This window comes from Balaenoptera musculus, chromosome 1 (assembly GCF_009873245.2).
Source record: "Balaenoptera musculus isolate JJ_BM4_2016_0621 chromosome 1, mBalMus1.pri.v3, whole genome shotgun sequence".
NCBI classification, from domain to species: Eukaryota; Metazoa; Chordata; class Mammalia; order Artiodactyla; family Balaenopteridae; genus Balaenoptera; species Balaenoptera musculus.
The window spans coordinates 113,925,738-113,939,090 of record NC_045785.1 but is presented as its reverse complement, the minus strand read 5'-3'; the positions used below and the strand labels follow the sequence as shown (position 1 = coordinate 113,939,090).

General features: G+C 48.2%; 1 protein-coding gene across 1 annotated transcript; it reads right to left on the bottom strand.

The window, feature by feature from the left end:
* Positions 1-2,241: 2,241 nt before the first annotated feature.
* On the bottom strand, positions 2,242-7,532 carry TTC24 (tetratricopeptide repeat domain 24). The gene is made up of 9 exons (XM_036867868.1): positions 6,827-7,532; positions 6,433-6,636; positions 5,691-5,819; positions 5,426-5,538; positions 4,973-5,071; positions 3,839-3,936; positions 3,582-3,682; positions 2,824-2,920; positions 2,242-2,512 (listed from the first exon to the last, which is right to left on the bottom strand). The coding sequence occupies exons 1-9, from the start codon at positions 7,530-7,532 to the stop codon at positions 2,317-2,319; spliced, it is 1,743 nt and encodes a 580-aa protein (XP_036723763.1). The 3' UTR covers positions 2,242-2,316.
* Positions 7,533-13,353: the final 5,821 nt, after the last annotated feature.

Genomic DNA, 13,353 nt, shown 5'->3' with positions numbered 1-13,353 from the left:
AGTAGTTGTGGCGCGTGGGCTCAGTCGTTGTGGCTCGTGGGCTCTAGAGCACAGACTCAGTAGTTGTGGCACACAGGCTTAGTTGTTCCGCGGCAGGCATGTGGGATCTTCCCGGACCAGGGCTCAAACCCGTGTCCCCTGCATTGGCAGGCAGATTCTTAACCACTGCGGCACCAGGGAAGCCCCTAGAGTATGTAGTCTTAAGCATTATTCTATGCTGAAATGCCTCTCCAAATGCAGAACTATGTAACTAAAGGGTTGTCAACTGCTGACTTCATTCTGATGAGACGTAACTATAAAATTATGACACACTCAGAATTTATGAAACAGCCAAATGAGGGCTATCCTCAGGAAGGCAGTGCCCAAGTGCCCTAGTCCACCTTGCTGCCTTTCAGATTTTGGAGTGTTCTTTGGGAAATGCCTTCAAAACCAGTTTAAGAAGGGCATGTGGATTGAGCACCTGCTGAGTTCCAGATGCTTTACATATATTATCTAATTTAATCCTGTCCATCCTATGATGTATTTTTATCCTCATGTTAGAGATGAGAAATTGAATAGCAGAGAGAAGTCGAGTAATTTTCCTAAGATAATATAGCTATGAAATGGTAGAGCCAATGATGGTTGGTATTGGGTTGGCCTGACCCAGTAGCAATACTCTCGTGTGGCAGATGCTGCTACTTGTCCCTCAAAATCCATTCTCCTTCCTTCCTTCTCTACTTAAAGGCCATGTTATATTGGTTTTTGTTACAGTCAGTGAATCTGCATCCCAATCAAGACATCTTGAATGCCTGACAAGATAATAAGCTCCATTTAGATAAGGAAGATTAACAGCTGTGTCCCCTGCACCTAGTTCTGTGCCTGGAACATAGTAGGTCCTCTACAAATATTTTAATGCATCCTCAAAATTTCATTGTGAGGTAATTCACAGTACAGTACATGCTCTTATCTGACATGACTGGGAGTAGATGATTTTATTTCAACGTAAAACAAAAAATACAGGGAATTCACCAGCGGTCCAGTGGTTAGGACTCCACGCTTTCCCTGCCGAGGGCCAGGGTTCAATCCCTGGTGGGGGAACTAAGATCCCACAAGCCACATGGCACGGCCAAAAAAACCCATTCATTTGCCATCTGTCAAAGTGTGACCAGGGTCTTGTCTTTGAGGATAGGGCCAAAGATTGTAGTTCTCCATTTTCTGTATCTCATAAACTTCACCACTTACATATCACCTGCAATTTGCAGTTTGTGTCCTTAAGGTGGAAAAAAATTAATTGTATATTTGAAGCAAACTGAGTGCAAAATTCATCTAGATTTTTATGATTTTCCCCCAATCTGTAATAGTCTCTCTGCTTACATCTAATTCAACAGCAGTTTTTAAGGTGACTCACCTGAATCACGTCTTCTAAGGATTCAACTTAGTTTTCATAGAAACTGCTTGTTTTCACACTCTTAGTTCATCAATTTAATTAAATTACAAATTACAATAACACAACTGGAATAAACACATTTGGTATCAAACACAACCAACTCGGTAAGCAATGGCTTAACTGGGGGAGTAGAACTGACTGCACAGCATTCTAGAAGGTACTCAACTCACTGCCTAGGTTTGAATCGCAGCTTCACTTACTAGTTGTGTGACCTGGGTGGCAAACCAGTTAACTTTTGTGCCTTGTTTTCCTCATCTGTGAAAGGGGATTCATCTGCTGTGAGGACTAAAGGAGAAGACACTTGTGAAGCACTTAGAACAGTGTGTGGCATGTGCAGAACAGTGTGTGGTATGTGCTAAGTGATCAGTGTTACATAATACTGTTGTTGCAGCTGCTGGCAGCAGTTTTGCTACAGGCCTGAGGGGCCTGCATCCAGCATCTGCTATGTTTCTTGGAGGAAGAGGAATGCATCCATTGGTTGGTTAAGGCGTATCTTCTGTAGCATTAGATCACCATTTCCCACGTGAGAAAATGGAGTCAGTGACTCCAAAGCCTCTTAACCAAGATGTCATAGTTTTAAGAACTGGCAAGGGCCTTAGCAATTGTGAGGTTTGAATCCAGAAGGAAAGGGGAGAAATTCACCATCCGTTTTCCATTTTTCTTTTGCTTATTGAGTCCAAAAATCCCAAAGAGGAGCACACAGACCGCCTCAGTGCTGAGACTGCAAAGCCCTTGTCCAGCCTGCTCCGGAGCCCACTTTCTGACGTTGTATTCCGTGTCCATATAGTGCTCACTGGGAATGACCGGGAAGGGGCTCAGCCCCAGAAGCCCCTGAAGTGTGTATGTTGAGGAGGTACTGCAGGGGCCATGCTGTGGCCAGCAGGGGAGGGTCACATGATCCTGCAGAAGCCAGACTCAGTGGATCTCCTCTGAGGGTTCCTGCTGGGGGTTTCCCTGGGCTGTTTGGATGACCTGAAGGAGGCAGAGAGGGGCTTGCCAATGGGAGTGACTAGGGAGCGAACAGAAGGCAGCTTGCCCTGGCTCCAGTTTCTGTTACCCTCTCTGGCCCTTACCTCTGCTCGCAGGCTCCAGGGCAGGAGGGAGTAGGCTTAAGCCGCCTGTCCCCCAATTCAGCAGGGCTCTCCCTTTCGCTGAGGCCTACACTCAGGCTGTGCAGGAGGCAGGGGACACCCTGGGCCTCCAGAGCCGGATGAGGGTTGTTCAGATTGCTAAAGGGCAAAGACAAGGAGGCTTAAAGCACCATATCCCTAAGCACCAGACCACATCTTCCCCCAACTTTAACAGTGATCATGTTCCATTAAAGTCATCCAAAGCCATACCCTCTCCTACTTCTTTTATCTATTCTCCAGGCCTCTTCCCTTCCCCCAGGGACCCACCTCTTGCTATGGGGGCCGTTGGTGACCAGAAGGCCAGGGTTCTCCATTCTGAGGGGGCCTTGGCCTCCAAATGAGAGATGGGCCCTGGGTCTTGGACCTGAATGGAGAGGACCAAACACATTCATCACAGGCCTCTCTGCACCAAGAACCATCATGGTGGAAATGAGACATCTTTGGGAGAAGAACAAGGAGGGTGGGTATCAGGGGATGTATTGGTCACTGTACACAGAGGAGACACCTGTACAGGGCAGGTGCTTGGCAAACCTGGGCCGACTAAAGTTGGGGATGATTCACCAGTGTCACTGATGCCTGGAAGAAAACACGCTGAAAAGAAGACATCAGTGAATTCAAGTCACCAAGTAGCAAGGAACTCTGTCCTCAGAGTGCCAAGCCTTTGGGGGAAGAGACTAGTAAACAGTAAGCTAAGGTAAGAAAAGCATCCAGTGCCTGGCATGTAGTAGGTGTGAAAGCCTTGGTGCCCTAAGATACAAAGTTCTAGATGTTAGGAAAGCCTCAGAAGCAGGGAGGAAGAGGCGATTCAGGAAAGGGTTTAGGGGAAATGGGCCAGGGCCTTGAGAGACAAGCAGAAAGTGGGGAGGCCTGGTCCTGGGGTTGGGAATATAATGTGTGTGTGGGGCGGCCTCAGTATCAGACCTGAGGTGGGGAAATGACAGAGTGGGGCGTGGGGATAAAGGAAATGAGAGTCTCCCATTTGGGGGAAGGCGATGCACAGCTGGAAACAGCCTACTTAGACTCACGCTCCAGTCTTGGTGGCCAAGACGTCGTGAGAACATTCGCCGACTCTTCCTCTTTCCCCTCGTGGCCCTCCTCTAGCTCATCTTCCCACCTGTCAGAAGATCTGTAGGGGCAGGGAACAGGGGGCAGAGTGGCACTCCGGCCAGATCCCCTCCTCCCCAGATCCCACCGGCCACTGCCAGGCTGTGACACCTCCCAACACCCTCCAGAGGCCATACCCACACCTGAAGCTCTGTTCCTGCCTGCTCTACTCACTCACCTGTGCCGCACTCCTGCTGTGCCTTTCCCCACCCTGGCTGGGGTCCCCACCACGGGGCAGGCCCCACCTGGAGCCTGGGGCCCCCCTGGAGCTGAGGTCTGGGAATGAAGGGGAGTAAAAGGAATCAGTTTGAGAAAAATGGCCATTCCAGCTGTGGTTGTGGTGTGCATGTATGTTCTCTCCACACACAGTGGCCCCAGAGAGACAGAGAAGGCTAGAGACAGCTGGACTGTGCCTTGTGTCTGAGGATGAAATTACAGGGCAAGGCCCTTTGTTGTGTTAAGGGCCCTGCTAGTAACTCTCAAGTTAGAACTCGGGCTCATGGACTATCAGACCTGGCCAGAGCTTAATGACCACCTCATCCTGCCTGGGGCCTCCGGGACAAAGTCACACAAAGTCGGTGGCCAACTTCAGATGGAACGCAGCTCTTCTGACCCCCAATCCAGTCCTCTGCATATACCAGGCTAATTTAATTTTACTTGCAAATTATAAATATGGTGTCCTAGTCTTTCAAATAAGAGAACATAAAACCTAGTAAATAAATATAACAAATAGTAAAGTATAATTTCAATTCCTGGCGTAGGAGGTTGCCTGAGAAATCTCAGAGTGTAAGGGAGGAGGCAGCTGGAGAGACACTGACCTGCTGAGACAGCTGGGAGGTAGCGAGAGGGGGAGAAGGAGTCAGAGAAGGAGGGACAAGGCTAGAGACCCACAGAGAAATGCCCCCTAGCGAAGGAGGGAGGGGAGAGAGGAATGTCCTTGGAGCACTGCTCCCATCCTGTGGCCCTTTGGGGAACTGCAGCCAAGCACAAACCTTTCCACCTGCTCACAGGTTTGGCTCAGTATCTTTGAAGGCACCCCTTGGCTTTCACCCACTGAGCTAGTTACCACTCAGCCAAGGCCCTGGCACAGCCCTAGTGTTGGAGACGTGCCACAATCCCCCGCCCACCTCCCCACCCCCAGGTGGCCTCTGGAAAGTGATATATGTCCCGTATGCAGGCCCCAGGGCAGATGAACACAGATGAGCAGTCAAGTGCAGCAGCAGCCCTGAGGACAGCAGCTCTGCTCACCACCACCCCTTTCTCTGGGTAACCTGTCCCCACCCCCCGCTCCTTGTCTCAGGTGTCAGCTCACCAGGGTGTGGGTCGGGAGCAGCCCACCCCGGGCCAAGTGGGTCCTTATGGCGTCTGTCAGCTTGGCCACCAGCCGCTCCCGCACAGAATCTGGCTCCTTCTGGGGAGAGAGTGGATAACGGGGTAACGGAGGAAGCCTGGGCTTTGTGGTCCTCTGGGGATCGGGGAAGAAAGAAACAGGAAAAGGGGAGGGAAGGGGACTTTGTCTCCCCTCTTTTCTAGCCCATCCCCATGCCTTTGCCAGGGTCCTGCCACCGCCCGCCCAGAATTGTGGACAGAGATGGACTCTTCCTCTCAATAGTGTCCCAGGACCTAGCACACAATGTGCTCAGTGCACATTGGACGAGTGAATGAATGGTGGGGAGAAGGCAGGAATGTCAGCCAGAGAAAGGATAGCAGGAGACAGCTGGAGGGGTACTGGGGAAGAGTTAGAGTCCGGGATGGAGGGTCTCACCTGACACCGGGCCAGCGCTTCCTTATAGTACTTCAAAGCCTGGTCATGCTGCCCCAGTCTGGCTGCGGCAGCCCCCAGACCCTCACAGGCCTGCCATTGCCCCTTCACGTCCCCTGGGGAAGACAGCCTGAGAGGTCCTCCCACAGCTCCCTACCCCTCCAGAGGTACTCCCCACCCCCAGTCCCCCTATCTGCCTCCCCACCAGCCCCAAGGATCCCCAACCTTTGCCCCACCCCAAGCCACCTGCAAACCCCCTCACCCTCACCAGCGTCCCGGGCAGCCTGCAGAGCATGTAGATAGTTGTCTCTGGCAGCCTTGTGGTCTCCCAGCTGGCTCAGTGCAAACGCCAGGCTTCCAAAGCTCCGGCCCTGCTCCCATCGCTGCCCCACAGAGCCTGGTGACAGAGCCCGCCCCATATTAAGAGAGGACTTTGGCTGCTGGGGCATCAGGACCCTACCCCCCAAAGACAAAGGGAGGGTTGCCAGGAGTCCTTGTGCTCAACCCTGGCACACCTCCAGATGCACCACAGAGGCCTGAACGCTTGAAACCCAGCCTCTCCTCAGTCCTGAGCTTCGGCCTGAATGCCTCCCCCATGCTAGTTTGAGCCACGTATAAATCCAGGGAGTCAGGCGAGGCACGTATTAATAGCTCCATTTTTATACATGTAGAACCTGTATCTCAGAAAGCAAAAATGACTTGCTAAATGTCACAAAATCATTTAGAGGAAGCACTGGCTCCACTTCAGGCCTCCTCTACCAGCCAGGGCTCTTCCCTCTGCCCACTGTTGCCTTCCCAACCCCAGGCCTCAGCCTCTGGGCCCATGACCCTCTGTCCTGTCTGGCTATCCCATCTCCTGCACCCCCTGCACACCCTCACTCCCCTGTTCTGGACTTCCCAGTCCCATAATTAGTTCTAAACGTCCATCTACTCTTCAGCCTCCGGGCCCCAGCTGGAACCCCCTCTTAGTCCCTTGGCCCCAATCCCATTCCCCAGCCCCTGGTACCCACCGTGCGTGTCGGCAGCCTTCTGGTGAAACTCCCGGGCTTCCTGATAGTTGCCGAGGGCATTGAGGGCCATCCCAAGGTTTCTTAGCACCGTGGCCTCCTCTCCTGGCCCCCGGCACAGGGGCAGGGCTTGCCGGAAGGCCTCTGCTGCTAGCGGGAACAGCTGGAGCTGGGAATAGCCCAGGCCTAGGTCGTTATAGAGTTGCCCTAGAGGGCATGGCCAAGGTCAATGGTAGCCAGGTCAGATGCAGCTGAAGCTGTACGGCTGCAGCCTCTGTCCCACTCTCCCAGGGTTCCCCCAGCCCTCAGAAATGCCTCTGCTTCCGCCCCACTTCTCAGAGTATCACCAAGTCTTAATCTCCCCAGATCCCACACCTTCTCTGCCCAAAGGCCTCACCCAGCAGTCCTCGCTCAGTGCTCCTCTCAGCAAGCCTCCAGCTCTCCTCCAGCACCTGCACCACATCACCCACCCCGTGCTGCCCGCTCTTCAGCATACAGCCCGCTGCAGCCCCCAGTGCCAGGGCTGCAGCCCGGGGCTGCCCTGCTTGGGCGTAGGCCCGGCTCGCTTCCCGCAGGCGGTGGGCTGCCAGTTCAGGCTGTCCCAGAGCCTGGTAGCAGGCTCCCATTTTTGCCTGGGCTTGCCCCTGGTCACCTAGTGGCTGGTAGTGGCCCAGGGCCTTGTGATACCAAGCCAAAGCCTGAGGCAGGTCGCCCAGGGCATGGTAAGCCAAAGCCACGTTGAAACACTGGTCGCCATGACACCCGCCCTGGGCTGTCTCTTGAGGTTGAGCTCGTAGGAGCAGCTCAAGCCCTCTGGCTGGGTCCCCAGTCTCCACGTAGGCAGCCCCCAGGTTGAAGGCACAGGCCCGGAGAACAGGGATGTCCCTGGTTTGTGGTGACTTGGAAGCCAGGAGGAAGGCCCTCTGGAAGCTGGTCAAGGCCTTGTGATTCTGACCAGCCAATAGGGCCCTGTGGCCAGCCCTGGTGAGGGCCTGGATGCTGGCCTCTTGCCGTGGCCACTTTCTTTTCTTCTTTTTCTTCTTGGAGCTTGAAGGCGAGGGCGAGGGCTCTTGCGGGGTATCCTCAGTGTTGAGGGAAGACATAGTGCTGACGATTGGGAGCAGAGGGGGCAGTATGTCATCCTTGGCTTCCTCCAAAGCACTATCCCTCTAGGCAATTCAGCTCTACCTCTGCCCTGGTGTGACCCTCAGGGTTTCAAGGATTTCTCTCTGCCATCTCACTTTGCTCCATCTAACCCGTTGAACACCATATTAACTCTCACTCTAATGTCCAGACTAATTTTTCGTCCTCCAAGGCTCACTTCAAGCTTCCTTCAGAAAGCCCCTCCCCTCAACCAACTGGGTCCCTCTTCTGTACTCCCATAGCACCTTATGTCCTTTATGGCATTTAACACACTGGGTTTAGGATTATTGACTTTCCTGTCTATCTCCCCTACTAGATTTGGAGCAACTTGAAGGGTCTGGCACATAGTAGATTTTCAATATATACTTATTGAATGAGATGAAAAAGTTTTATAGATCATTAGATTATTATTATGAATAAATGAATGGATGAACGAACAGAGCACATACAGGGCCTCTTCTCCACCATCTCCTTCACCCTGTGCCTCCAAAGACATCCACTCATATCTAGGTTCTCCTGCTGTCTAATCTCAAGGTATAGTTCAAGTCAGCTCACCAAACAGTGAGCTCCTGCTGTGTGCCGGGAGCCACACAAGGCACTGGTGGCACAAAGCTGCATAGGCCATGGGATTGGCAAGGAGCCAACTTCCAGGAGCGGGGCTACTGTCTCTCCATTTACTGCTTACTCCCTATCTCAAGGGGAACCCCTTTCCCCCCTACCTCCTTGGCTTTCTGTCTGCTTGCTAGTTTCAGCCCCCCAACATCCTGCTCTGGTCTCCAGGGCACTCTTAAACCCAAATACATTTCTCTCATCAGCATGTGTTTCCCATTAGTATCTCTCCCCCAGAAAGGCAAAGCCTTTTCATGAACTCTCCTCCCAAGAGACAGGAAAAGGAGTGGAAAAGATTCAGTAGCTGAGCTCTCAGCCCCTCCCATTTGCTTCTTCTTCTCCCTGTTTTTTTTTTTTTTCTTTAGGAGAAGCAGGCAGAAGTGATACATTTTCTTTTTAAAGAAACTCCCCCTGCTCCTAAGAACAGCCAGGAATCCTGTCTCTTTGAGGCCCGCATTCCTGAGGCGTTCCCGGCTGCCCCCACCAGGTCTTGGGGCCCCAGACACAAAACGCCTTACCTCCTTCGATCTTCTCTGTAGCTGGCTTTCTGGAATGGTCCCTCAGGCTAGGGTTACCTCCCTTATCTCTTAGCTCAGAGCCCCTGGGGTTCCCAGACAACCAGGTACCGCCCTCCACTCCTAGGGAATTCTTTGATTGACAGCTCAAATGCCCTATCTTAGTGCTGAACCCTGCTGGTGCTTGGGCACAGATACCTGGATTCCATTGCCCTTCCTGCCCCACCTCTCCCCACCCTTGCAGACACATGCATCAATCCTTCACTTCAGGCAAGAATCAAAGCATCAAGGGCTTGTTACTAGTCACAGTTTCAAAGATCATCTATCCCATTCCCTCATTTCACAGAGGAAGGGACCTCAGAAGAGCAGATGTAACTTGCCTGAGGTCACAGAGCACTCATGTAGCTGGGATTAGAGCCCAGGTTTTCTGATTCTGGGCTAACTAGCCTAAGGTCCCTTCCACTAACCGTGATTGCGAGCTTTAATGAGGCTTGGGTTGTCCCAGAAGTGAACCCTTTCACACATACACACACGAACACACACACACTCTTATACACTGTGCTTCTGTGTGGTAGTTTCACATTTGGAAACAGGGTGAAAGGTTGATGGTCAGGAAGGGCCTGGAGATCAGAAGAGCCTCTCTGCCCCCAGACTCCTTTTTCCAGCTCCACTGATCTGCAACCTCCAGGTTCTGCTTAATGAGAGGACAGCAGGCCCCAGGACAACAGGCACCTACTGCCCTAACTTACCAAGGGTGGCCTGCATCAGAAAGCAAATGTCCTCATTTATCTGGGAGAAAGGCCTCTTTTAAGCAGGGGCCATGGCCAGAAACAAAATTATAAGGAAGTACTTGGGCTCACCTGCATTTGCCAGGCAGCCTCTGCTGAGTGCCTGCTGCGTGCAGGCCTGGTGCTGTGTGCCACAGATGGTGCCCATGCCCGAGGCCGGCTCTCCTAGCAGCCTGCAGCTTCTGCCCACGGACTGGGCCTTCAGGATGCTACCACAGCATAGCCAGAGCCAAATATGCAGCTCAGTCTGTTGTTCACTGAGTAGCCTCTCTTAAGGGGAGAGGAGGATTTGGGGAGGGAGCAGGGACTGAAACCGTTCTCACCAAGGTTCCAATGACCTCTCAATGATCTAGTGATCATTTCTGAATCATTTTTCTTGTTTGATTCCCTGCTGTATCTGACATATCCTTGCAACTCTCTCCTCACTTGGTTCCATGACCCACTGTGTCCTGGCTGTCCTTCTCCTGTGCTGACAACTCCTTCTCCATCTCCTTTGCTTGCCCTCTGTCCACCTCTTTTTTTTTTTTTTTTCACACACACACACACACACACACACACTGTATTTTATTTTTACAAGAGATAAATAGACTGACACCAAGCATTGTACATGGATGACCACAACAAAAGCAACAATGATTGCAATTACCAAACATGAAACACACTCATACTATGTCATAATATTGGCATTCAGTCCAGTAATCCTCCACTGTAACAGCTCCTTTACTTTGCAGTGAAAATTGATTTGTATATTCTTTGCCTCTGAGTCCTTGTGGGATTTTTTTTTTTAAATTCAAACAGAAAGTCACAAAAATTATACTCATCCTAATCAGTTCACTCAGTCCCATGTAATTAATTTTTTTTTTCATCTTGATCTTTTGTTAGCACTTTTATGAGTTCATCAGTTTTTCATTAGAGTTCTGAAAATGCTTATTCATTCAGTTCAGCAGTACAGTCAGTTACCAGAAACCTGTACTTGTCAGAGTCTTTTCCATGAATTTCTTGAAGATGAAACCCTTTTATAGGAACATATTTGCAAAAGCATCAGAGTACACCCAGAACTGTCTGTAAATGACAAAAGACTTAAAAATGACCATGGTTAAAGATTTGATGAAAGTTCATAATAATGCAGTTGACAAGAAAATTAGTTATTTCTGAGATATACATTTTAAAGTAATAACTAGGATTATGACTTATAACATTATACCAGAACATATAAGATCTTTAGAAATTTCATGTAATGTCTGAAACATTTATATTAACATATTTCCATACAAATAACCCAATGAAAGTTCAGTATTAGTTGTTTTGTTTGTTTGTTTTTTTATACTGCAGGTTCTTATTAGTCATCAATTTTATACACATCAGTGTATACATGTCAATCCCAATCGCCCAATTCAGCACACCACCATCCCCACCCCACCGCAGTTTTCCCCCCTTGGTGTCCATATGTCTGTTCTCTACATCTGTGTCTCAACTTCTGCCCTGCAAACCGGTTCATCTGTACCATTTTTCTAGGTTCCACATACATGCGTTAATATATGATATTTGTTTTTCTCTTTCTGACTTACTTCACTCTGTATGACAGTCTCTAGATCCATCCACGTCTCAACAAATGACTCAATTTCATTCCTCTTTATGGCTGAGTAATATTCCATTGTATATATGTACCACATCTTCTTTATCCATTCGTCTGTTGATGGGCATTTAGGTTGCTTCCATGACCTGGCTATTGTAAATAGTGCTGCAATGAACATTCGGGTGCATGTGTCTTTTTGAATTACGGTTTTCTCTGGGTATATGCCCAGTAGTGGGATTGCTGGGTCATATGGTAATTCTATTTTTAGTTTTTTAAGGAACCTGCATATTGTTCTCCATAGTGGCTGTATCAATTTACATTCCCACCAACAGTGCAAGAGGGTTCCCTTTTCTCCACACCCTCTCCAGCATTTGTTGTTTGTAGATTTTCTGATGATGCCCATTCTAACTGGTGTGAGGTGATACCTCATTGTAGTTTTGATTTGCATTTCTCTAATAATTAGTGATGTTGAGCATCTTTTCATGTGCTTTGTGGCCGTCTGTATGTCTTCTTTGGAGAAATGTCTATTTAGGTCTTCTGCCCATTTTTGGATTGGGGTGTTTGTTTCTTTAATATTGAGCTGAATGAGCTGTTTATATATTTTGGAGATTAATCCTTTGTCCGTTGATTCGTTTGCAAATATTTTCTCCCATTCTGAGGGTTGTCTTTTTGTCTTGTTTATGGTTTCCTTTGCTGTGCAAAAGCTTTGAAGTTTCATTAGGTCCCATTTGTTTATTTTTGTTTTTATTTCCATGACTCTAGGAGGTGGATCAAAAAAGATCTTGCTGTGATTTATGTCAAAGAGTGTTCTTCCTATGTTTTCCTCTAAGAGTTTTATAGTGTCCAGTCTTACATTTAGGTCTCTAATCCATTTTGAGTTTATTTTTGTGTATGGTGTTAGGGAGTATTCTAATTTCATTCTTTTACATGTAGCTGTCCAGTTTTCCCAGCACCACTTATTGAAGAGGTTGTCTTTTCTCCATTGTATATCTTTGCCTCCTTTGTCATAGATTAGTTGACCATAGGTGCGTGGGTTTATCTCTGGGCTTTCTATCTTGTTCCATTGATCTCTGTTTCTGTTTTTGTGCCAGTACCATATTGTCTTGATTACTGTAGCTTTGTAGTATAGTCTGAAGTCAGGGAGTCTGATTCCTCCAGCTCCGTTTTTTTCCCTCAAGACTGCTTTGGCTATTCGGGGTCTTTTGTGTCTCCATACAAATTTTAAGATGATTTGTTTAGCTCTGTAAAAAATGCCATTGGTAATTTGATGGGGATTGCATTGAATCTGTAGATTGCTTTGGGCAGTATAGTCATTTTCACAATGTTGATTTTTCCAATCCAAGAACATGGTATATCTCTCCATCTGTTGGTATCATCTTTAATTTCTTTCATCAGTGTCTTATAGTTTTCTGCATACAGGTCTTTTGTCTCCCTAGGGAGGTTTATTCCTAGATATTTTATTCTTTTTGTTGCAATGGTAAATGGGAGTGTTTCCATAATTTCTCTTTCAGATTTTTCATCATTAGTGTATAGGAATGCAAGAGATTTCTGTGCATTAATTTTGTATCCTGCAACTTTACCATATTCATTAATTAGCTCTAGCAGTTTTCTGGTGGCAGTTTTAGGATTCTCTATGTATAGTATCATGTCATATGTAAACAGTGACAGTTTTACTTCTTCTTTTCCAATTTGTATTCCTTTTATTTCTTTTTCTTCTCTGATTGCCGTGGCTAGGACTTCCAGAACTATGTTGAATAACAGTGGTGAGAGTGGACATCCTTGTCTCGTTCCTGACCTTAGAGGAAATGCTTTCAGTGTTTCACCGTTGAGAATGATGTTTGCTGTGGGTTTGTCATATATGGCCTTTATTATGTTGAGGTAGTTTCCCTCTATGCCCACTTTCTGGAGAGTTTTTATCATAAATGGGTGTTGAATTTTGTCAAAAGCTTTTTCTGCATCTATTGAGATGATCATATGGTTTTTATTCTTTAATTTGTTAATATGGTGTATCACATTGATTGATTTGTGTATACTGAAGAATCCTTGCATCCCTGGGATAAATCCCACTTGATCATGGTGTATGATCCTTTTAATGTGTTGTTGGATTCTGTTTGCTAGTATTTTGTTGAGGATTTTTGCATCTATATTCATCAGTGATATTGGTCTGTAATTTTCTTTTTTTTGTAGTGTTTTTGTCTGGTTTTGGTATCAGGGTGATGGTGGCCTCATAGAATGAGTTTGGGAGTGTTCCTTCCTCTGCAATTTTTTGGAAGAGTTTGAGAAGGATAGGTGT

What these genes read in the sequence shown, in the direction of transcription:
- TTC24 (XM_036867868.1), bottom strand. Translation starts at nt 7,532, where the DNA reads ATGTCTTCCCTCAACACTGAGGATACCCCGCAAGAGCCCTCGCCCTCG. An exon ending in GCAGGCTGCCCGGGACGCTG is followed by an intron (nt 5,539 to 5,690) that starts GTGAGGGTGAGG and finishes TGTCTTCCCCAG; the next exon opens with GGGACGTGAAGGGGCAATGG. An exon ending in AAGCGCTGGCCCGGTGTCAG is followed by an intron (nt 5,072 to 5,425) that starts GTGAGACCCTCC and finishes CTCTCTCCCCAG; the next exon opens with AAGGAGCCAGATTCTGTGCG.